This window comes from Paramormyrops kingsleyae, chromosome 17, assembly GCF_048594095.1.
Source record: "Paramormyrops kingsleyae isolate MSU_618 chromosome 17, PKINGS_0.4, whole genome shotgun sequence".
Lineage (NCBI taxonomy): Eukaryota > Metazoa > Chordata > Actinopteri > Osteoglossiformes > Mormyridae > Paramormyrops > Paramormyrops kingsleyae.
In genome coordinates, this window is record NC_132813.1 from 4,568,788 (window position 1) to 4,592,591 (window position 23,804).

The following is a 23,804-nucleotide window of genomic DNA, read 5'->3' on the forward strand; positions in this document are numbered from 1 at the left end:
AATATGATTTCTTACATTTAATAGCCTAATTTGATCAAATGACAGAAAGATGCAGGGGGTGGGGTGGGGTGGGGTGGGGGGTGCATTTTATGCACCCCTTTCAAAAGTGGTTGTACTGAAATTGAATCTATGAAACTTGCTGATGTAATACTTTTTGGTCCACTGTGAGTATTATCAAAACATTTTATAAGATAACCTGAGACGAAGATCCAGAGAGGGTACTTTTTGCAACATCTTATCTGTCAGGAAATGCACCCCCTTTAAGTCCTGGCTCTTTTGATATTACATAAATGAAACTTGCTCAGATAGTATATTTTAGTCCACCGTGTGTACTATCAAAAGCATGTTTTGATATTATCACCTGAGAGAAAGAAAATCCTGTACGGCTGGCAACCCTAGTCATTGGTCTGCCGCGGGGTTTCTTCCCACTTGGATATGCCCTAAGCAGCCCAACCTAGATAGGTGCTCGTATCACCTCAAACGCCTCCTTTACATGTGGAGGAGCAGCGGCTCTACTTTGAGCTCCTCCCAAATGCCCGAGCTCTAAGGCTGAGTCCACACACTGCGCGAAGGAAACTCATTTCTGCCCCTTGTATCCTTGATCTCATTCTTTCAGTCTCTATCCAAAGCACGTTACCAAACGTAAGGGTAGGAACTACCGGTAGATAGATACACCGGTAAATACACAGCTTCGCCTTCCGGCTCAGCACTCCCTTCGCTGCAGAACGGTACAACGTCCGCACCGCTACTGCTTTGCATGTCGTTTTCTATTGGTCAGAATCTTTGTCACGTTGATCTGGGAATTTCAATGTGATTCACAAATATCTAATAGTAGACGTATTGTACGTAACCCTGGTTACGTCGGCATATGTTAGGGAAATATCGTACGGCTTCATGACTACATAGGAACTATTTGGTCGGTTCAAGTTTAAGCACCATACGGTCGGCATTTTTTTTTAGAAAGCCTGTTTCGTGGGTTTAATTCACCGGCCTATCGGTGACAGCGGCGTTACCTGAAAAGGCTGATAAAATAACAAGCGTGTTTATAGAACCGAATGTAGAGGCGGTCAGGTGGCGATCCGATGCGCCTGGAACAGATATAAACGGAGACCTTTGAATGTTCTCAGAAGTATCAGTTATTTATTTTGTAGGTGTTACAAATGATTAACTCGGTTTGTTGGCGGTTATTATTCACATCTCCAGTACGGGTCCTGTAAATTCCTTGATCGCGAGTAGGCAGCTGCGTTTTAAACGGCTTTTCTTGACGATCTGTTTTTGTAGTTATATTTTACCGAGACATGGGCTTGATCAGTCACATTATCGCGGCGTTCGGGTGGACTGTTGTTGTTCTCCTTATAGTGTTGGCGATTGCAGCTTACAAACTTGGAGTGCTTTTCCAGTTGTTTCACAAGGTAGGTAACAGTGAAGGTAAATCTTCAGTTGCACGCCTGAAGAAATGACTAAACGTACCTTGGGCGCTTTCTGGTTTTATTGTGTGACTAATAGATGAAAACACTTCAGTCTGTTTGCACGATAGAGTGCGTGATCTAATATGCAATAATATGCAAAGCTGCATGTCTTGTTTGATGGGGACGCATTTCTCGGTACCCAAATTCTATTTTTTTTTTTCCGAGAACATGTCACTTAAGCTATGTTTGCACATGTAATTATTTTTGTTGTCAATGATCTCAGACCGAGAACAAGAGCTCTCGGCACGGTGGGGAGAGTGTGGCCGAGGTGCTGCGGGCGCACGGGATCCGCTTCATCTTCACCCTGGTCGGGGGTCACATCTCGCCCATCCTGGTGGCCTGTGAGAAGCTGGGCATCCGCATCGTGGACACCAGACATGAAGCCACTGCCGTTTTCGCGGCCGACGCCGTCGCCAGGCTCTCCGGTAAAATCTCCTGGCATTACCCTTTTCTCCACAAGTTACCTGGATAAGAATTTTTCTTTTTTTGTATCTTGATAAAAAGGGTAAATCTGGCGGAAATCTGAAAGAATCGGGTTTATTCCAGATTATACAGTTTGCAGGATGTTAAGTACAGTAATTGAGGCTGCCGTGTTATCAGATTTGTGTGCACCTTTGGACCAGCATTGATTCCCTTCTTGCTCAAAGGCACCGTTGGGGTCGCAGTTGTCACCGCTGGGCCGGGTCTGACAAACACCATCACAGCTGTGAAAAATGCACAAATGGCCGAATCCCCCCTACTCCTGATAGGAGGAGCGGCAGCCACGCTGTTACAGGTCGGTGCTAAGCTAACACCCATCTACTTCCACATCTGTTGCATTTATCCTGGTCTCAGCTGCAGTCACCATCATCATAATCATCACTTTAATGCTTAAAGTGTAATTAATTGCTCTAAATGTCCAGGGTAGGGGAGCCTTGCAAGACATCGACCAGATGTCCCTCTTCAAACCCCTTTGCAAGTTCTGTGCCTCTGTGCGAGCTGTGCGGGACATTGTGCCCGTGGTGAGGAAGGCCTTGGTAGTGGCCCAGTCTGGAACTCCAGGTATAATGTCATTCAACCACTGCAAAAAAAAAAATGTACAGTGTTTTCAAGCCCAGCTGGATTTCATCCCCAGCTCAAACAGTCACCTCTTTCTTTGTTTCTGTAGTATGATTCCAATAATATTTGAACTGTTTGTTTTCAGGTCCGGTGTTTGTGGAGTTTCCCATTGACACACTGTACCCCTTTCATTTGGTGGAAAAGGAATTTGTGGGAAAAGGTGCTCCCAAGGGCTTCATTGGAAACATTATTACCTGGTACAAAGGATTTTTTTTTTATTTTTTATTGAAGCTTTTAAATCCATGTCAATTGACAAATCAATTTGAATTTCCATATTTGAAGTAAAATAGATGACAGTAAAACTTTAAAGTGTAGTTAGGGTTGTTATAAATGTCTATGATGTAATATGATTATTTCTGAGACTGTTGGGAAAACATAAAATAGCGATAAAGAGCATTTTTTGGTAAATGAAGATGTATCGATGTGTGAAGAAGGGTTTTCCTGTTCTCTGTCAGGTATCTCCATAATCACCTGAAAAACCTGTTTGCTGGGGCCTGGGAAAACAGGGATGTCTCTCCATTACCTGTAAACGTACCTCTGGCCACGGATAATCAGGTAAGGGGGCCGTCTCCGACAGGCAGACTCTCCGGGCTGCTTTCGAGAGCAGAGGGCTCATTTGGTGCCTGATAGCATTAGCTTCTTATACATACAGTACAGTGCTCACTGGAAGCCTTGGTTGCTTAATTCTGTAAAAACATTGCAAATGCATTGGTTTTGTAGCAAGCAGTTTAACATGTCTGTACAGATGATGTGTGCAGATATTTTTTTTTTTTTGACTATTTTGCCATTTATCATTGGCTTCCAAAGGGATGCCAAGCACACATGTTTCTTTGTTTTTGCAAAGGTGTTGCTAATTACAAAGCACCCAATGAGACTATTTGTCAATTAACTTAACTCGGAACATAAATCCAGTAAATGTGCAATATTTTTACTGAATTAAGCAAGTGTCCCAAGACTTTCTGTGCACACTGTAAATGTTTAAATATTTAGTGATACTACTTAAAAGCAAAAATACTTTGTTGTATTTAAATTTTTGATTGTAAACCATTGGTTTTTTTTATTAGAATAAGGTCATATTAGCTTTTAAAGTCCAGCAGGTCATTTTGCAGAACCTGTGCCCTCATGTTAATTGAAACTAATTGCAGATGCTCCTTGTATTGTTGGTTATTCGAAACTGGTTCCTCTGTGTTAACCTCTGTAGGTGCAGCTGAGCGTGGAGCTGGTTAGCCGAGCCAAGAAGCCAGTGATCCTGCTGGGGAGCCAGACGACGCTGCCCCCAACCCCTGTTAACGAGCTCAGGTGCCTGGGCTTTGTGGGTGGGGGGTTATGCTGTTACTTTAGATTAAATACTCCTTTCACTCTTAGTATAGTGATTAAATGACAGGAACTGCTTTTTGTCTTAGTCGATCTGCTCCACAGTGAGTTTTGAATAGAGCTGGCAATTGTTGATTTAAATATCCTGTCATATCCTGTTATATCTAATTATGGGTCCAAGCAGCGTAACTTATGGAACCCTATTGTTTTTCTTGAATTGAAATGACACTAATTCTAAAACCTTGGTTCCAAATACCTACTGCAGAACAGCCCTCGAGTCTATGGGCATCCCCTGCTTCTTGGGTGGTATGGCCCGCGGCATGTTGGGAAGGGACAGTCCTCTGCATATCCGGCAGAACAGGCGCGATGCCCTGAAGGAAGCCGATCTGGTCATTCTGGCCGGTGAGGTGTCGATCGTTTACGTACATTCTGTAAGCTGTATAATGACAGGGTAGATAAGTTCAAAATTCCACTTATTATTGTGCAATGACTGTGGTGATTTGTCTGACAGGTACTGTGTGTGACTTCAGGCTGAGCTATGGGCGGGTTCTGAGTCGGCGAAGCAAGATCATTGCGGTCAACAGAGAGAAATCCCAATTGCTGAAGAATTCTGACATGTTCTGGATGCCCACTGTCGCCATTCAGGGTATAACCTTAACTGAGAAACCCAGCTTGGGAAAATGATCTAGCTCGATCTTTACGGCAGATTGCTCCAGTGTCTACCCATCACTCTGCCAGTTTCATGTATTCACATGCATCAGTCCGTCTCACTGTGTCTCCTTGCAGGGGATGCTGGGTCCTTCCTGATGCGTCTTTCCAAAGGGCTCATGGGTCACAAATGTCCGCAGAGCTGGCCACAAAGTCTGAAAGACGGGGACAGAGCCAAAGAGAAAGCAAACCGGTATATCTGTTAGCATTCGCTAGAATGGACTTTACCATTATTATGAATAATTATGAATATAAGACCTTCATGCTTAAAAAAAGAAATAATAAAAAAAATCCCCTTTTAGTAACGTATATTTACCTAGGCTCCGTTTCCTAGGTTTGACTATGATGGTTCTGGCTTAAAGCCAATTTAATAACTGATTTAGTTTGTCAATTTCAAAATAAAAGTAAAATTTAAAATATCTTGTTGCGTATAGGAGCCTGTGATCAGAAGGTCACAGGTTGAAACCCCGTGGTCAACAGTTATGTCGCCATTGGGCTCCTGAGTAAGACCCTTAACCTAAATTGCTGCAGGGACTCTGGCTGATCCCGCCTTCTCAGTTGTGTGTTGCTTCTGAGAAAAAACATCCGCTAAATAAATAAAATTTAAATTAAAAGGCTAATTTATCATAATCCATTTATAATTCTCTGGATTATTCCGATTAATGAAAAGGTAGGTTCCATTTTCGTTGTCTTATGTTAGTGAGTATTTTCTCCCGGACAGAGCAAAGGCGATTGAGAAAACGGAGCATCACCTGAACCCGCTGAGCGTGTTGCACTGCGTGGACGACCTCATGGCGGAGGACAGCATCATCGTGGCGGACGGCGGAGACTTCGTCGGCAGTGCTGCTTACATCATGAGGCCCCGCGGCCCACTTCGCTGGTTGGACCCAGGTTCGAGCTGATCGGGCACCAAGCCTCCATTCTTTGTACCTTGTGGCCTTCTACTGAAAGTGTTAACATTCTTTAACCCCAACAGGGGCATTTGGGACCCTAGGGGTTGGCGGAGGCTTCGCTCTTGGGGCAAAGCTCTGTAGGCCTGAGTCAGAGGTATGACAACCTGCTCTTAATAATGTCGAGTTATCCATTAATCTCTCATGCTAATTTCACAAGATGTAACGCGTGATTTTGTCGATGAGGATTTTGGATTGAATAATAAGCAATGCATGATGGGGATGGCAGGTATTTAATGAGAAATGGTGACTGAATGAGTTTCTTCAGGTGTGGATTATCTATGGAGATGGATCACTGGGATTCAGCGTGGTGGAATTTGACACGTTTGCTCGTCACAAGGTGTATATATATATATATATTTTTTTTTGAACCCTGATCATGAGTGGACAGAGCATGGAGAGCAGCCCCATATGAATCACTGACACTTTTTCCCTCTTCGTTAGACCCCAGTGATTGCCCTCGTGGGAAACGATGCTTGTTGGGGCCAGATCTCCAGGGAGCAGGTGCCCATCCTGGGCAGCAATGTAGCTTGTGGTCTAGCTTACACAGGTCAGCATATTAAACTTTTTCTTTTTTTTTTCTTTCTCCAGTTGTACTGACAAAGAATACCAATCATCATGTCTGTGTCATCTCTTCACCAGATTACCACATAGTTGCCAATGGTTTTGGGGGCAAGGGTTATTTGATTGGACGAGAGGAGGAAGACAGGCTGAGTGACACTGTGAAGAAGGCTCAGCAGGAAGCCCGAAATGGGAGGCCGGTTCTGCTCAACGTCCTCATTGGGAAGACTAACTTCCGAGAAGGTTCAATCTCCGTGTAGAGCTACCGCTGCATGCTCTGTGCAGTATCTCCTCTTCTCACTACAACCAACCACTCACTGCGGTCAACAAGCTGTGTTCCACGCTGCATAATGCAATGGTTCTTCATGTTCCTCCAGTTTGATGCGAGAGTATCTGGAGAACTTGATATACTGTGTGACATCTCCATATTACCTTTGGTTTGAAGCCTTTTAGAAATCTTTTTTGTTTCGTAAGGGATATTGAGTGTAATTTTTCAGTGAGTGATTCACACACTGTTTGAAACTGCAGTGGAACTCCAGTTTTATTGGAGCAGCCTATGCTAAACTTTGCTATTCGAGCCTTAAGACTGTACTGACTGACTCCCGAACAGTAATACTCCACCAGGCCTGTAGCCAGAAATGAATTTCATCTATCGACAGGTTCCCATTGGTAGATTTTGCCGACCAGAGCGGGACTTCAGAACTGTCATTTTACTGCCTGGCATGCCTGTGTACCATATTTTAATAACATTTAAATATGCCTGTATGCAAAATGTTGCCTTTGCTGTTATTGCTAAATTTACCAAAGTCCAAGGTATATTTAAAGGGATGTTCATGTTTTAAATGGCCACAAGTGATCATAGAGCGGTGATGTATTGATTATGCACATTGCTTAATTATGTAGCACTAACATTATAGGATGTTAGTGACATGATTATGCCAGATTTCTTTTATTTCTCTTTTAAGGTCCCGTGTCTCTGTAATTATGGGCTGGAAAATTCTGCCACTGAAACCAGGCATGATTCTATGTAATGCACGCTGAGCTTTGTTCTGAATTTTTGTTGAAGACAATGCAGTATATCAGGAGTGTGAAATCCACTGTATAGAGAATCACAAGTGTGTTTTCTCAATGCTACCTGTGCAAAATGGTTTCTGGTCTTCAGAAGCACCCGGTGGAATAGTCTGTTTGATTTTAATTGCACTCCATCATCCAATCTTGATATTTAAGTAATACAGTGTGCATTTTGGTATTCTTGTACTGGGTGGATTACTGTAAATGTATTACAGAATCATTGCGAAAATGGAATTGAATCTAGTGAAGATGTAAGCCCAGTTAATAATGCGTGTTATATTTTAAGAGAAATGATTGTTGCTCCTTTCTAATATTAAATATTAATTTAATTTCGGACATTGTTTTGTGCGTTGAAGTGCATTAAATTTTCCCGTTTAGTAAAGGCACTAATAAACTAGATCAGGGGTTTGAAAATTAATATTTTTGTAAGACGCTGTTTCCTTGCAATAAAGTGAATGAACAACCGTTTAAGGTGCCCGTCGTGACATTGAGTGAAAATCAATAATCTTACATACAGCACTAAATACGAATATGAAGCGGTCTGTCTTTAATGTAAATGCAGATTTAATGTGTTTGATCGATCAGCACCATGCTCTGGGTTGACAATAGATCTAGATATTTAATAATCCAATATTAGAGGATGACACTGCTCGTTTGCAAATGAATACCCAAAATGAAAGGAAAAGAATTACAAATAAAATTGTACTAATAAAGAAATTCAGACCGGCCTAAAGTTAAAAAATGGCTTGGTACTCGCGTTTTATTTTAACTACAACTCCCGCAAAGCCCCTTAAGCATGCGCAATGACATACCACAACGCCTCTTGAGCATGCGCAGTGGCATACCACGAAGGGCCGGGGTGCTGTACTGGACTGTTGTTATGTGAGAAAAAGAAGAAACAGGACTGAAAGGTAACGGGCGAATCTAAGCATACAGCAGCCTGAGGTAAGTTCAGTGTCGGGACTGCTCGTTACGAACGTGTACACCAGCCAGTACTTGTAGATAGACGTGACAAATAAGTAATTCTGAAGGTAATGTGTTTAGCAGTTTAGCTACCATACTGGTCTCAAGCTGGTTGATGCTGCTAGCTAGCTATGCCCAGACTTGCCCAGTACTGACCTCCAGATGACAGGCTGAATTATTAATTTAAATAACCGTAAAACTTGTTTTTACATGTAGCAAAGTTATATGAGCGATGAATCTAGCGATCAAGGCAGCATGTAAATTAGCTAGCTAGCTCCTGTCTAACTGTGAGTCAGGTTAATTAACTTGCTAACGAGGGTTTTTCCTTTTTCATTTTCAAATTTTTGTTGTGGTCTGATGTATTACTACAGACTAGGTTCATTTTAGTCATGTTGTTAGCTTACTTGCCCGATATGGTGTACTCGTGTTCTGTTACTAACAAATCATGGCCACTGGTTAGTCTGTAAATGTCACTCCATAAATTAACACACAGTTTACTTATTTTTACTACTTCTTCCCCTTTAACTAACCTATGCATCTTCCTAACTGCCTTGCCTGTCGTCTTATCAAAATGACATTTTACGTGAAAAGCTTGCCTATTTTATTTGGGCATACTTGCATTGCAATAATACACGAATGAACAAAATCTGTCGCTCGAATCTAAATGGCAGGCAGTGAATTGTCCAGTTTTACAGCACGACACTTGTTATTAACTCTGTATTTTACTATTTATGTATTTTTAATACAATGAAAGCTTTGTGTATTGAGCTGCAATTTGTATAATGTGAAACTTTTTGTATAGATCCGTAAAGCCAACCCTGGCAAAAGTATCTGTGTCAGCAAAACAGGTTGAAGTCGTCACTAGATTTACATTATTTCCCCTTTTAATGGATCTGCTGCCTTTCCTTTATCATCTGAGGAAAATCTCTCTGATCTGGTCTTCTCCTCCCCTCTCTTTACACCTGGCGTTCCTGCAGGTTCCCAGATCCTCCCCTGACACTATGAGCCATTTCCAGATGCCCAAATCCCTGGACGTGTGCAGTTGATGTCTTGGTGGCTGGCCTGGAAATGGCAGACAGCGTTAGGACCTTCCTCCGTGATGTCGCGACGGTACGGCGCGTTTCCTTATATGACATGGAATGGGCTTCCTGAAGCGCTCCTGTTTACTTGTACTGAAGTAATGAGCCCTGGATGGCAGCTCATCCGTAGCTCTTATGCAGCCATATCTGTTTGGTGTTTTGCATTGATCGATTGTGGCACGGTTGATGTCGATGTACTCAGTGCCCTTCTTCCCCCCTGGTGTCCAGTTTAAGAGCAGTTTCAGTGTTAGCGCAGGACACAAGGGTCACTAGTGGATAGCTGATGAGGAAGTCCTACGTCACAGCTGCTGGCTTGTGCTTTATTGAGACCCTCTTCTGGGAATGTCATGCAGGGAGATACCTGTACATGCTATTTGACTTTCACCAGCTGCGATTATTTGCATGTTTGAGTTTGCTTCATTTTCAAGTGCAGAGTTCTTCTTTAAAAAAAAGAAATCTACTTAGAACTTGAACTGCTAAATGCAACAGCAGTTCAAGATATTAATAATGGAGATTCAGTATCAATACGCTTGTAAATTGTTTGCCGCTATGGTTTCTATATGAGTATGCATTCTAAGATTTACTGATACCTCCCTCATTACCATGCAATACTTCATTGTTGTAAATTACTAGCTGTACTTAATGTATGCCATTGTATTGTACATCTTGTATTTATTCCATCATTCCTTGCCTTGACATGCACTCTTGCACTTTTTATACATTTATCAATTACACATGCGTGCATCAGCCAGACTGCATGCAACCATTGTTCTGTGTTGTTTGTATGCTTCTACCGTATGTATGAGAGTCACGGACCAGCGGAGACAAATTCCCCATCTGTGTGAACATTTTTAAAACTTAAATAAACCTGATTCTGCTTCAGGTAGCTGTGATTAATAGTTCTGATGATAGTGTCAAATTTGGCAAAATAGAAAATGTCCTTTCTTAGGAAACAGGCCTTTAAATCTGCCACATGACCCCGAGCCATGGTGATACGTAAGTGTGGTGTGAGTTAGAGGCTCCTGCTGCAGCGGTGAGGAGCTCTCCTCATGCTCTCCTACCCCGTGCTTCACACAGGGCATTAAGGACTCCATCCTGGGCATCCGCACTATCTCTAAACTGGATGCCCGCATCCAGCAGAAGAGGGAGGAGCAGCGGTTGAGGCGGGTCAGCGGGGCACTGGCACAGAGACGGGCACAGAGCGAGGAACGCAAGCCGGAGAGGTAGGGGCGGGCGGCGAGGTTAGGGTTGGGTTAGGGTTAGGGTTAGGGCAGCGTGGGGAGGCTTGGTGTGCTGGACTTCAGGGAGCAGTCTGCAGGAGGCCGCTTGTGGAACACACTCTAGGATATGATTAAGGGATGGATAGCCATTTATCCTGAGCTGTAGTTATTTGTAACAGATCACGTCTTCACCTATGTTAATTTTTAATTGCCCCTTTTAATCTGATTAGCTTATTCACCTGATATTAGTTTGGAATCATATATTTGTCTTGGGCTTTTGTGCTTTCCGTCAAATTATTCATCTGCTTATCTGAAAGCATTATTAAATGAAATAGTCTAATTACACTGTCCTGGATTGACGGTTTGAGCTGATCAGATGGTGTGGGTTGCTATTCTCTCTCTCTCTCTCTCTCTCTCTCTCTCTCTCTGTGTTTCTCTCTTTCCAGTGAGCCCAAGTTAGCCAGTCGGATCTTCCAGTGCTGCGCGTGGAATGGTGGCGTGTTCTGGGTGAGCCTGACGTTGGCCCATTATGACAAAGCAGCTGATACCTGAACCACTGTCATGAGATGCTTAAAATTGCTTTATATATATTTGGTTGAGTGTTATGTTTAGATTTTCCAATTGATTGCCTTTATTGATTTTCCTTTTGCGCAGCTCAGTCTCTTCCTCTTTTACCGGGTGTTCATCCCGCTGCTCCAGTCTCTCACGGAGAAAATAATCGGTATGTCTTCCCTTTGGGGGGGGCTGTGGGCTGTATTCCTTCTAATAAGCCCATTGCTGAACACGGCACTCCCTTTCAGGCGACCCCTCCCTGCATGGGGACATCTGGTCCTGGCTGGAGTTCATCCTTAAGTCCGTGTTCAGTGCGCTGTGGGTGCTGCCCCTCTTTGTGCTCAGCAAGATCGTCAACGCGATTTGGTTCCAGGTTTGCAGGCCGTGCTCTAGTCGCTGTTTGTGTTAACAATGTTGACTTTCCTCTGGTTCTTGTCTGTTTCAAGTTCAAGGTTGAAGTTTTATTGTTATATTTCCAAGGACCGCAGTAAAATTCTTAAGCTACAGTTGCAGTGTAAGGGACAGGTGCATCGGGGATGAGGTAAACAGTGGTGTAATACAAGACAAAACAGTGGAAAATAAGAATGAACAATGGGGATAAGGATGCAAATAAAGGACAGTATTGTAAAATAAATATTGATAAAATGCAAGAGTTGTCATATTCATACAGTCAGGAGCTCCTGATTTCTTAAGAAGATGCTTGGTTTCAGGAAACAAGCAATGAAACGTTCTTCTTTTTTTTTTTTTTTTTAGTTTTTATAGGCTGTAGGTCTTAGCCTTTGACTGAGAGCTTGTTGGTCCCATTCAGTTGGTCCCTTGTACCGTTGAGTTACCTGCTAGTCGCTAAGTTACTTGCCTCCAAAAGAAATCTCAGTGCAGTTTTTGGTGAGTTTGTGGATTTGCACTGGAGCAGGCCGACTCTCTTGTCTGCTGCAGGACATCGCTGACATGGCCTTTGAAGTGTCGGGGCGTAAAGTCCAACCGTTCCCAAGTGTGAGCAAGATCATCGCCGACATGCTGTTCAACCTCTTGCTGGAGGCGCTCTTCCTTATTCAGGTGACCCGACTCTGTCGCGCGGCAGGCGTCCCCGATGATGCACATGCGCGGCATGGGAGGGCTCACCCCGTGGGATTGTGCTTCTCTTACAGGGTGTGATCGTCAGCCTTTTCCCCATCGATATTATCGGCCAGATGGTCAGCCTTCTTCACATGTCTCTGCTGTACTCCCTCTACTGCTTCGAATACCGCTGGTTTAACAATGGTAAGCGCACGATGTCGTCCTTTACCGCGCGGTCTCTCTCTTCAATGGACCTGGAATGATGGTCAAGGTTTGCCAGCAGCCAGCTACACAAGCAGCGATTGGATGGTCCTCCTGCATTAATTACTGCTTGTGGCCAACGGAAGGCCCTGCAGGGGGGGTTTCACGCAAATGCATGGTTTGGCATTAAACATTATTATACATTGCCGCTGTTAATGCGAACTGACTGAGAACCAGTCTTTACGATCCCAAGGGGGACAGGCATTGTACCTTTAAGCCTGGTCAACCTGAAAACCATGTAAATAAGCCATCTGAATATAAATGAGCTCTTTGTCTGTCGCTTCTGGCCGCAGACATACAGCCTAAGGCTTCACAGTGTGCATTTCCCCTGGTCTCAGGCATCGAGATGCACCAGCGACTGTCTAACATCGAGAGGAACTGGCCCTATTACTTTGGCTTTGGGATGCCGATGGCATTGCTAACCGCGCTGCAGTCTTCCTACATAATCAGGTGGGGCGCCCATTCATGGGAGGCGACGCCTCAGTACTCTAAACGCAGTCTTTTAATCTCTTTTTTTTGCCGTTTCCCCATTTTTTAGCGGATGCCTGTTCTCCATTCTGTTCCCCCTGTTCATCATCAGCGCTAATGAGGCCAAGACTCCTGTCAAACCTTAGTGAGTTCTGCTCTGTATAAAACTGCTCCGGGTGACACGGATTCCTTGTCTTCGAGTAACGCTTTTCAGACACCTTTTCAGAGGTGTGCCTGAGAATTTCACCTCAATCCTCCGTCTCCCCCTGCAGCCATTTCCAGCTGCGCCTCTTCTCCCTGGTGGTGCTCATTAGCAACAAGCTGTTCCACAAGACTGTGCACCTGCAGGCCACCCTAACAGCCTCTACCTCCTCGGACAGACTGCCCTCTCCTCATGCCTCTCCTGCGAGGCAGCGCTCCCTGCCAGTTCAGTGAGCGCCACCAGGGGGAGACAGAGCAAACCACTTCACTGCACGGAGAGAGCAGGAAGAAACATGTACAAAGTATTCTGGCTTTCAAAGTGGATTTCATTTTTTTTTTTATTTGTATGTTATGGGCTGGGTCATACGAAGGGGTTTTGTTAAGTACTATTCAAAACTCAGTACAATAGTCAGTACTATTCAAATCAGGCTGAATTATAACGTGGGAAGTACAATGACTGAGCTGCTTAGTCTCACACCTTTATGTCGAACAGTTTTTAACTTACCTTTTGTTTTGTATACGAGTTACGTGCCATTGTTTTTCTTTAAGACGGTCACAAACCTGGTCGAACACCTTTTAGTTAGCCTTTTGCAATTATGTTCACTGTGTTCTGTATTTTAAATGATTCTGTAAATCACAACGTAACCATGTAAAGAGTGAGATAGATTAGATACAATTAGTTGTAAGTATAGGAAATTATTCTGTTTAAAATCAGAAGAAACATGCAACCTGTGATATGGTAAGTCAGTTGTTGCAGTAATACTGAATCGTGGGCTGTTTGAGAATTAGATATCAGATACGATTTTATGATTTTTATATATATATATATATATATATATATATAAGGTGCTTAATTTGTGCTTGATATGAGATTACCACAAGCTGTGTCTTTTAATGGATGTTTGGAGATTTGAAAGTTCAGCAGGTCTTGTGTCGTCATTGGTTCTGCCTCCTGCCCTCTTTGTTCGACAGGTAAAGCTTCGCCGTGTTTTCAGGACGTTGTTGATCTCGGTGGACTTACACCGCCGGAGCGTGTAACCCAGGGAAAGGGATCCTTTTATCTTTTTCCCTGTTGCGTTTTGGACGATTCTTCAGTTTGTCAGCCAGGGAGCTGACAGGAATTTGCCAGAAGACTTGGTCAGAATAGCTGTTTTTATAGGGAATGTGGTTTGATTGGCCTCTTGTATAGGGAAATATTTCAAGTCTCTTTCTTCAGTTTGAGCCTTTTGTAGATGGCTGTACACTTATATGTCAAGGGCTGAAACATCTGGGATGTGCTCAAGCATTCAAGCAGAAACAGAATCAGATTAATTTTCAGTGGCAAGGGTACAAAATCTTCTGATGCCCTGTGTTTTTGTTATGGTTTGCCATGCAAAAACATTTTTTCCCCCATACTGGTTACTATATGCTCCTTTGACTCTTTTGCTTCTGGACTTTTATCTAAAGGAAACATTGTCCATCTGCACAGCTGTGTCGATCCTCGCAGTCGTTAAGCCTGACAGGTTTTGGCAAAGCGTAGCTTGGAGGTGTACTTCAGCCAGCATTAACAGGCCGCTTCACAGGTTTTGCCGAGCTTTATGTTCGAGTCGACCTTCCAGCACCCCTTAAAGTGCAGAAAACCTGTGCTATGCTACAGATGTGGCTGGTTTAGCTGTCGTCGCAGCTACCGGATTGACGGTGGCATACTGACTTATCTCTGAGTTGCATTCCTGACGTGAATAATGCAGCGCTAGAGTGCACATTCATTTTAGACAGTCCACAAGATGGCTGTGTCGTTTCCATAACTGCGAAAAGCTTAAAACGGTGGTAAATGTTACAGGAAATGTGTGTGTGCGTGTGTTTGCGCGCGTGTCTTATGTTCGTGTATTACACCTGGACATGAGGAGATGGGGTGTCTAACTAAGGTATTTAATGATTGTAAGTAGTACGTACAGTGCTAAGTTTGCGGATTTAATTATTGTGAATTTTTTGTAAATGTGTCATGCATTTCAATAAAATTCATCTGAATATTATGTCTGAAAAATCTTTTTTGCTAGATACAATTAGGCTTATAAAACTCCTTTATGTATGGGGTTTGTCGTCTAATAACTAATATTTTTTTTAAAAAACGGTGAACGTTTGGAAATAATGAATATTTGGAAAAAAATATTCGTCAGGCTAAGTGGGTTTGCAGAATTGCTGCCTCTGTAAATGTCCTCCCGAACTGTGGGGTCGCTGTTGTAAATATTAGGGGTATTTCAACGTTTGAACTTGAATGCGACACGTCACTCCTGGAAGCCACAGGCCGCTCCGCTGCCGCACACGCGTGAACTTTGATTGACGTGTCTTCTGTACCAATTAGAAAATGCCCAGCGTCCTGATAGTCATTAGACAACCAATAAGAGTAAAGTATGAGAATGCTGGGCGGGCTACAGGCTCTTTCTCCGAAGTGTGTGAGGAGTGTAGATGTAGCTGGCTCTCTGAAGCTTGGGTTTTGCTGGTCAAAGCAGGTAAAAAGCTTGCAAACGTTTTGTTTTATTATACTGCAACACCAAAATACTATTACGATTTTTTTGCAGATTAAACGGTATAGCAGTGTGACAATTTTAATTGCATATATCCATAGACCACAGCTAGCTGTGTATATATGAACCCCCGTGCTAACTAGCTAGCTCAAGCAGTCCGTACAGAGGAGATGTGTATGATGTTTATGAGAAATGTTTTCATCAATTAAAACATTTGTGTTGCTGTAATTGTTAATAAATTTTCTGAAAGAATTGTAATCTTTACAGTTTATCCATTTAAAGTACATTGGCAAGCTGCTGACATTTTCTTGCTTGGTACGCTATTTCTCTTGCATTCTAATGTGCTATTTGACGTAGGTTTGTATCCTGTTTGCAAGTCTTCCGTTTTTTACTTATCTAGGCACTAATCTGGCTAGACCTAGGTTGGCTGAGATCCCCAAGGCGGTGATGCCCCGCTAGTGACCTTTAAAAATGTTCAGGTTATTTACTTTAGAGAGTGGCCTCTAAACAACTTTAAATACTGTGGTTGGAAGGAATTGATTGGGGATTATTAAGATGTATATATTGTTTTGTTACAAGGGTCTAGTAGCAAAGTATTAACTTTGTATATTTAACTTTGGTGGCTCTAAGGATGGTACACATGATTCGGCGCCTGCTCATTAGATATTGAGATCACGTGATTAATGTCAGGTGGCTGCATCTGTTTGTTTCCATGGTCCGCAAGTGTCTAGGGCTGGTCCTCCCACCCCGTCGTCAAGATGACCAAGCTGGGGTTCCTGCGGCTGTCCTATGAGAAGCAGGACACGCTGCTCAAGCTGCTCATCCTCTCCATGGCTGCAATTCTCTGTGAGTAACTGGGGTCTCGCCCAATCCTGTGAATGTCGTGTGTTGGGTGGAAGCACCAGAATTGGCAAATGTGTGCCTCTTTTTTTTGTTTTTCAGCGTTCTCTACACGGCTCTTCTCCGTGCTGAGATTTGAAAGTGTTATCCATGAGTTTGACCCGTAAGTTGTTCACTCTGTTCTCCTACACTTACTGTTAAAATGTAAACGGATAATTCTGTAGTAACCTGGAGCCTGTATCATGAAGATTTGTTGGCTGGTTAGTTAGATAACTTGTCGGTTTTAAGGTAAATTTGACAAGTTATCTTGCTAACCTAAAAAATCCAGCTTTGTGATACAGTCCCTCTGTATGAAAGTAGGGCTGTGGCACCGCGGCTGACGATGGTCTAAAGCATTTTTTGTGCTCTTATTGTTTAGGTACTTCAATTACCGTACCACCCGTTTCTTGGCGGAAGAGGGTTTCTACAAGTTCCATAACTGGTTTGACGATCGAGCTTGGTACCCTCTGGGGAGGATCATTGGTGGTACGATTTACCCAGGTGAGGATGCTGCATTGCTCTAGATTCAGCCGAGTACGTCATTGATGAGAAGGATGTGGAGTTCAGCTGCTTTTTCTGTGCCATTGAAGCATCTTCCCATGAAGTGTTCTCAAGAGTCACTGTAGTGAATCTGATTTTCTCAAAATGACAGATAAAATTGGTGCTGAAAAACATCTGTGGCCCGTCTTATAGTACATTTAGGATATCTGTGGAGGGAAATTGTCCTGCCCCATATGGCTGTGCAGACGTTTGGAACGCAAATATATGGGATATAGTGGTGATTGACTCTCTGCTGCCCCCTAGGCCTGATGATTACCTCTGCAGCACTCTACCACGTCCTGCACTTCTTCCACATCACCATCGACATCCGCAACGTCTGCGTGTTCCTGGCGCCGCTCTTCTCCTCCTTCACTGCCATTGTGACGTATCACCTCACGAAGGAGCTGAAGGTGAGCTGGGGAGCCGGCTGGGGGAGCATCCTGTGCAATGTTCTGCCTTGTGTTTCAATATGGTAAAAAGGCCTATATGAGACATCTGAGCTCCAGTAGTATAAGGGAATGTGTTTAAGGGAATGAGGTCCTGTTGTATCTTGGACCGTAATACTTTATTTGTGGCAATTATATTTCTGGCTTCACAAGTAACTACTTCCAAAAGGTTAGTACAAGCTAACCGCTGCTAAGTCAATCAGACCTTTCCTCAGTTGAGACCCAGGAATTGTGGAAGAATGGATCATGTGCTGGTTCCCATACAGCTGTTTCACTGTTTATCTAACCAAGCTTGTGCTCCTCTGCTGACCAGGATGCAGGTGCTGGACTCCTAGCAGCAGCCATGATTGCCGTAGTTCCTGGTTACATTTCGCGTTCTGTGGCCGGCTCCTATGATAATGAAGGTACGTGCATAACTTCCCCAACCAGAATGCTCTTCAACCTGAAGGTCATGCTATGCACCGAATCTCACTTTGTTTCCTTCGTCCTCTCCCCTCTCTGCAGGCATCGCCATTTTCTGCATGCTGCTCACCTATTACATGTGGATCAAGGCAGTGAAGACTGGCTCCATCTACTGGTCGTCCATGTGTGCTCTGGCGTACTTCTACATGGTGAGCGGCGAGCTGCCGTGTGTGTGTGTGCTGGGGCTACTCTAAAAAAACAAAATAACCGGCACAAGATGAAACTGCACATGCAGACTTATTTCTCAGTGTATGTGGAAATGGACGTTGTACTGGAACACAAGTTACATGGGAACTAGTCATATCCACAACTCCCACCTTGGTTCTAGGAATGTTTGAGTGCATAATTTCTGTAGAGGGTCGTCGCTGTTGTCCACAGCGCCCCCGTGTGTTAAATGATGTGCCGTCTTTTCCAGGTGTCCTCATGGGGGGGCTACGTGTTCCTGATCAACCTGATTCCCCTTCACGTTCTAGTGCTGATGCTCACAGGCCGCTTCTCCCATCGCATCTACGTGGCCTACTGCACCGTCTACTGCCTGGGCACCATCCTTTCCATGCAGATCTCCTTTGTAGGCTTCCAGGCAAGTCCTGGCCACTCGCTCCTCCCTATCTGTCAGTCCGACTCTGCCGGAAGTTGGCACGCACACACATGGGCGTGGTGCCACACTCTGGCATGTAACCAAGGTGTGTCTTGTGGTCGTTTGTAAACTGTGTAAGCTGATTAATTTAGCCAGAATAGCTAGACTGGATCACTTTTTTCCACCTGTGTTGAAGACTGTGGAACCCTGTCGGTCCTGTTCCTCAGCTTCAGCTTTCATAACCGTGTTTTTTTCGAGCGTCCGTTCTTGCTGAAGTCATGAAGTTCCACTTTCTGTGTTCCTCCTCGTTCTGAAGGCTACAACCAGTGTCATTTTGGATAACATTTATTGGTGCATGTTAGTAAAAAAGTACCATCATGAATTGTTTTTACACATTTTTATTTGGAAAGGCCTTGCAGAATCATTCATGAGGTCCGGAGACTGTAGAACCCTGGCCACGGTTTTTTTTTTTACTTTTTTTTTTACAATACACGCCCCCTGCTTGTGGCCATATAGACACGTCTTGGACTGTTAAACGATGGCCAAGAGCCTTTCCCGTGTGGTGTGGTGTCCTGCCCAGTCAGAGGAGAATAAACATGCATTCAGCCCTGTGCAGGGGGCAGGTTAATGAACAGGTTGTCCCATCACCTGGTTTGACCCAGTAATGCAGAGAGGTATACAAACGCAGCATTGTTTGTGACCTGCTGATCTTTTTTTTTTGTGTTTTACCCTTCCCTCACTTCTTGGCCTCCAGGCTAAAATAGAGAGAAATACTGAAGAGATGAACTAAGGTCCCCAATAGCGGTTTTACCTCCCATTAGCCTCACCGCCTGTTACCCCCCCCCCCCCCCCCCCTGCAGCCTGTACAGTCCTCGGAGCACATGGCCGCCTTCGGGGTCTTCGGCCTGTGCCAGATCCACGCGTTCGTCGACTATCTCCGCAGCAAGCTCAACACTCAGCAGTTTGAGATTCTCTTCAAGAGTGTCATCTCCCTGGTTGGGTTTGGGCTGCTCTCCATCGGTGCAGTGCTCATGCTAACCGGTAGGTAGAGCTGGTTCTGGCTATGGAACAGTGATTCCATTAACGAATACAGTTTTTGCTGTCCTTTTCTGACGATCATTCGCATCCAGTTTTGATGCCCTCTCATAGTGTATGAGCTTGCTGGCCTCGCCGTGAGTCCATCTGCCCTGTGGGATGTGCTGTTGGTGTCATTTGTCATATATTATCCCTGACCTTTAACCTTTTATAGATGTTGACATTCAGTTCAAATTATACTGTTGCATTAATTGTCTGGCAGTTATTGCTTTGACATAAACATTTTATTTTTAGTTTTCCCTGGGTTGGAATAATTGAGTTGATCCTTGCTCTGCAGGTAAGATCTCTCCTTGGACTGGGCGTTTTTACTCCTTGCTGGACCCCTCTTACGCTAAGAACAACATCCCCATCATCGCCTCTGTGTCTGAGCACCAGCCCACCACCTGGTCCTCCTACTACTTTGACCTTCAGCTGCTGGTCTTCATGTTTCCAGGTAGGAGACCTTCACCGTGATGGTACAGCTATACCTCTTTATGTTGATGTGTATGCTGATGGCAGTTACGTTAAATAACCCCCCCCCCCCTACCCTTCTGATTTAACAGTGGGACTTTACTATTGCTTCAACAATCTATCGGATGCCAGAATTTTCATCATCATGTATGGTGTCACCAGCATGTACTTCTCAGCTGTCATGGTAAACATTTGTTTGGGGGGGTAGGTTCTATTACATTTCTCCTAAGCAGAGTCCAGTGCTCTAAAAGTGGTGCCCCCTGGGGGCCTTTTCTAGGTGCGTCTCATGCTGGTCCTGGCCCCGGTCATGTGCATCCTCTCAGGCATCGGGGTCTCCCAGGTGCTCACCACCTACATGAAGAACCTGGACGTCAGCCGGCCCGATAAGAAGACCAAGAAGCAGCACGACTCCACTTACCCCATTAAGAATGAGGTGAGGCCTCTGGACAACCTAAGCCTGGATGTCCCTTCAGCCAAAAGCAGCTCTCGTTTTTTTTTGGCTTGCTCCCTTGAATTGTGTAGCAGATCTGCATTCATCCAAAGTCTGGACACTTTAAATAACTAGTCTAGCTTGTGATTATCAGAATGAGTAGCCCTGGTTGAACTGCATTACTGTTGTACCCATATTTAAGGTAATTTTTAATTAACTTTAATTGCTTTGGATGATGGAACCTGCCAGGTAACAATTTTAAATGTTGAATGATTCGCACTCTGTGCCCAGGTGGCTAGTGGCATGATCCTGGTCATGGCCTTCTTCCTCATCACCTACACCTTCCACTCCACCTGGGTCACCAGTGAGGCCTACTCCTCCCCGTCCATCGTCCTCTCTGCCCGTGGAGGAGACGGCAGCCGCATCATCTTCGACGACTTCAGAGAGGCCTATTACTGGCTGAGGCACAATACCCCGGAGGTGAGCGCTGCCTTTGGCCATAGTCCCATTCTTTAATCCAGATTAACAAAGTTCCGCGTTACGTCGATCTCTGCTCGCCGTTCACTCAGACCTACACAGATCTGACCCATTTTCTCAAAATGACTCCTCTTCTCTGCTGTGATCATCTGTGGTCTTCAATAGGATGCCAAGGTGATGTCATGGTGGGATTACGGGTACCAGATTACGGCAATGGCTAATCGGACCATCCTGGTGGACAACAACACATGGAACAACACTCACATTTCTCGAGTGGGCCAGGTATATTCCAGATGAGGATCTTCTGTTAGCAAGGGGGTTGACTTGCTTGAATACTATAGCACCAACGTCTGTGGTCAATGGATATCCCTCTTCTGACAGGCTATGGCTTCCACTGAGGAGAAGGCTTACGAGATCATGCGGGAGCTAGATGTCAGCTATGTCTTGGTGATCTTTGGGGGACTGACGGGATACTCTTCAGATGGTATGTGGTCACAGCCTTATTCGGCGACTCCATGCACACGCTATGGAAATCTTCAACAGATTTAGCAAGTATTTACTTAGGTATTTATCAATCCACGTCACTGCACATAGGGCAAACCTAGCAGCTGAAAGTTTGGACTTGTGACCTTTCAGCATAAGAACCAATAAGCTGCAGGTTCAGCCTTGTTGAGCAAAGGAAATGTCGCAGTAAAAGGTGACCAGCATATGTACCCGAGAGTGACCATTATGATTCCCAGGAATTTTTGGATATAGACGAAAACTCCATTATAAAATTATGTGATGACCTGGTCCATGTCAAACTGCAAGCCAGAAAACGAAAGGCAAACTCTCAGTATTTCAATATTAGATTGCAGAACAAAATTCAAAATGTTTTATTGGTAAGTTTGCCAGAAGTACATTGTCATTCATGTTCAGCCACAACCAGTACAAGGGACAACAGGGTACAGTAATTAGATATAAATGAGTGGCATTTATAGACTTAGACTACAGTAAATTAATTTCAACATCAGTCTCTTTCATATTAAGGAAAAATTCTCCCCTGTGTTCTGTCAAACCCATGGATTCTGTGTATGTGTTTCTTTTTTAAATTCACACCCCAGACATAAACAAGTTCCTCTGGATGGTGCGAATCGGTGGCAGCACAGACACCGGGAGGCACATCAAGGAGCACGACTACTACACCCCAACCGGGGAGTTCCGCGTGGACCGGGAGGGTTCCCCCGTGCTCCTGAACTGCCTGATGTACAAGATGTGCTACTACCGCTTCGGCCAGGTCTACACAGAGGCCAGTAAGTAACTTCTAGAAGCCAGAGCACCCGGATGAAGCCATTATGGGCGCTTTCACATGATATATATTTCCCCCCCCCCCAAGAACTGGGACCTTTTGTAGTGTTCTCGGCGCAGGAACTAGGCCCAATCTGTAGCCCCACGGATGCAGTTCCAGAACCCCTTTAGAGTCCCTGCTCCAGACTAGGTTCTTTTCGTTCAAACGCAAACTACCGGGCAGGTCCTTACAGCGATATCTTGCTGATTGGTTGACCACAAGCACCGACGTTGGTTACACAGAAATGCGGGGAAAAGAGGTTTAAGTAGTGGACCAAAAATTGAGCGGATGGAATTATTTTTGTACCTAATTTACATTTGATGCATCTCTTTTTTGTTGTTTTTTTTTTGCTTGCATCTGTTGCTGCACCAGAGAATTCAATGGATCACCTGTATATTTACCATCAGTGCTGGCAGTGAACCTTGCCAGTGCTTATTACCAAGATAACATTACGTCATTTTTTTATTCTGCGTAGAATGAAAGATCAATCTGCCCCCCTACCCAGATTTAATAAGAATTAAAAATGTTGTAAATGAATGAAATATGACTGTCCCGTATTGCTTCAGATTGATCGTCCCAGTAACTAAACGCTAACGAAACGACTTGTGCATCCTCCATTGGCAGCGTAATTTTGTATGAAATTACGTGTGAAGTTAAACCTATGAGCTTTTTGCGTCTCCCATGTTTCAGCGTAAAGGTTCCTGTTGCGCGGTGTGAAAGTGCACACTTAACCTATAAAAGTTCCCGGTAGAGAGAGCCCAGGAACTCGCAAACAGGGACCTGTTTCTGGAACTTTGCTGCGAAAGCACCTTATGTATAATAGCTCGTCTTAAGTTCCTCTTCCATTTCCCGATCTGTCGGGAATTTCCAGCCCGAAAGGGAAGTTGCATGCGACGCAGGTGTTTGTCGTCCGCTCTCACGATGTCACTCGTCACCTGTTCTTCCTCTCAGAGCGCCCTCCTGGCTACGACAGGGTGAGGAATGCTGAAATTGGTAACAAGGACTTCGAACTGGACGTGTTGGAGGAGGCCTACACTACGGAACACTGGCTGGTTAGAATATACAAGGTCAGGAGTCCCCTTTCCTCCAGTCTCTGCACCCTACAGTTCAGTTCCTTTGTATTTCTTGATCACTGGGTATGAGTTTGGGCTGACTGCTCTCTGTTTTTCATAGGTGAGAGATCTAGACAACCGGGGACTTTCCCGGACATAAACTCTAGTCTCTCTAAGCACAAAGCACTGAAGGCCTTCCTGCAATCCAGAGATGAGTGCAACTCCTTTTTATACTCTAGTTTTTAATTGCGGAAAGAGTTGTTTTTTTTTTTTTTGGCTTTATAAAAAAAAATATTTTGTGGTGTCTCATCTGGAATGGAAACGTCCAAACCTGTCACAGGATATCGTCTGCAGGTGTCTGAGGAGCTGATCTCACGGCAGGGGGGAGGGGGCAACGGAGTTCTACAAAATGATTAAATAAAGGGGAAAAATGGGGTGACTTGGTCTCATGTGTCTTTTTCTGCCTGAATGTTTCCAAAATGAAATACAGTGCCCAGGTAGGGGGGAATGTCCATGTTTTTTTGTTGTTTTTCTTCCCAGATTTTGTTCTTCAGCCATCCTACGACTGGTAGAAAAGTAAGTAAAGAATGTGAG

At 44.2% G+C, this 23,804-nt stretch overlaps 3 protein-coding genes across 5 annotated transcripts; all 3 read left to right on the top strand.

Moving 5' to 3' along the window:
* The first annotated feature begins 839 nt into the window (after positions 1-839).
* Positions 840-7,646, top strand: ilvbl (ilvB (bacterial acetolactate synthase)-like). Its single transcript, XM_023823234.2, has 15 exons — positions 840-1,412; positions 1,693-1,894; positions 2,117-2,244; positions 2,372-2,510; positions 2,653-2,764; positions 3,023-3,122; positions 3,769-3,866; positions 4,147-4,283; positions 4,393-4,527; positions 4,668-4,782; positions 5,311-5,480; positions 5,566-5,636; positions 5,808-5,879; positions 5,984-6,089; positions 6,182-7,646. Exons 1-15 carry the CDS (start codon positions 1,299-1,301, stop codon positions 6,358-6,360), a joined length of 1,878 nt encoding a protein of 625 aa, XP_023679002.1. The 5' UTR covers positions 840-1,298; the 3' UTR covers positions 6,361-7,646.
* A 345-nt stretch (positions 7,647-7,991) lies between these two features.
* On the top strand, positions 7,992-14,983 carry ei24 (EI24 autophagy associated transmembrane protein). 2 transcript variants are annotated; one of them, XM_023823260.2, is made up of 11 exons: positions 7,992-8,116; positions 9,112-9,244; positions 10,291-10,436; positions 10,880-10,940; positions 11,088-11,154; positions 11,234-11,358; positions 11,922-12,041; positions 12,134-12,245; positions 12,641-12,752; positions 12,841-12,915; positions 13,043-14,983. In XM_023823260.2, the coding sequence occupies exons 2-11, from the start codon at positions 9,203-9,205 to the stop codon at positions 13,203-13,205; spliced, it is 1,023 nt and encodes a 340-aa protein (XP_023679028.1). In that variant the 5' UTR covers positions 7,992-8,116; positions 9,112-9,202; the 3' UTR covers positions 13,206-14,983. The 2 variants fall into 2 exon arrangements, with proteins under 2 accessions (XP_023679028.1, XP_023679038.1); XM_023823270.2 differs by having other exon boundaries at positions 8,008-8,082.
* A 351-nt stretch (positions 14,984-15,334) lies between these two features.
* On the top strand, positions 15,335-23,649 carry stt3a (STT3 oligosaccharyltransferase complex catalytic subunit A). Of its 2 annotated transcripts, none has more exons than XM_023822608.2 (18): positions 15,335-15,460; positions 16,200-16,321; positions 16,418-16,478; positions 16,734-16,855; positions 17,159-17,304; positions 17,654-17,744; positions 17,845-17,951; positions 18,218-18,382; positions 19,240-19,420; positions 19,752-19,907; positions 20,017-20,108; positions 20,202-20,357; positions 20,646-20,834; positions 20,997-21,113; positions 21,213-21,315; positions 21,935-22,123; positions 23,110-23,225; positions 23,332-23,649. In XM_023822608.2, the coding sequence occupies exons 2-18, from the start codon at positions 16,234-16,236 to the stop codon at positions 23,368-23,370; spliced, it is 2,118 nt and encodes a 705-aa protein (XP_023678376.1). In that variant the 5' UTR covers positions 15,335-15,460; positions 16,200-16,233; the 3' UTR covers positions 23,371-23,649. The 2 variants fall into 2 exon arrangements, with proteins under 2 accessions (XP_023678376.1, XP_023678393.1); XM_023822625.2 differs by having other exon boundaries at positions 15,406-15,460; positions 16,190-16,321.
* The last annotated feature ends 155 nt before the right edge of the window (positions 23,650-23,804 follow it).

Excerpts from the sequence above, each read along its gene's own strand:
- ilvbl (XM_023823234.2), top strand. The coding sequence starts at position 1,299 with ATGGGCTTGATCAGTCACATTATCGCGGCGTTCGGGTGGACTGTTGTT. Across the intron at positions 2,511-2,652 it reads GGCCCAGTCTGGAACTCCAG|GTCCGGTGTTTGTGGAGTTT; the intron begins GTATAATGTCAT and ends GTTTGTTTTCAG. Across the intron at positions 5,481-5,565 it reads ACTTCGCTGGTTGGACCCAG|GGGCATTTGGGACCCTAGGG; the intron begins GTTCGAGCTGAT and ends TAACCCCAACAG.
- ei24 (XM_023823260.2), top strand. The coding sequence starts at position 9,203 with ATGGCAGACAGCGTTAGGACCTTCCTCCGTGATGTCGCGACG. Across the intron at positions 9,245-10,290 it reads TCCTCCGTGATGTCGCGACG|GGCATTAAGGACTCCATCCT; the intron begins GTACGGCGCGTT and ends TGCTTCACACAG. Across the intron at positions 10,941-11,087 it reads GGAATGGTGGCGTGTTCTGG|CTCAGTCTCTTCCTCTTTTA; the intron begins GTGAGCCTGACG and ends CCTTTTGCGCAG.
- stt3a (XM_023822608.2), top strand. The coding sequence starts at position 16,234 with ATGACCAAGCTGGGGTTCCTGCGGCTGTCCTATGAGAAGCAGGACACG. Across the intron at positions 16,322-16,417 it reads CTCCATGGCTGCAATTCTCT|CGTTCTCTACACGGCTCTTC; the intron begins GTGAGTAACTGG and ends TTTGTTTTTCAG. Across the intron at positions 19,421-19,751 it reads TGCAGTGCTCATGCTAACCG|GTAAGATCTCTCCTTGGACT; the intron begins GTAGGTAGAGCT and ends CTTGCTCTGCAG.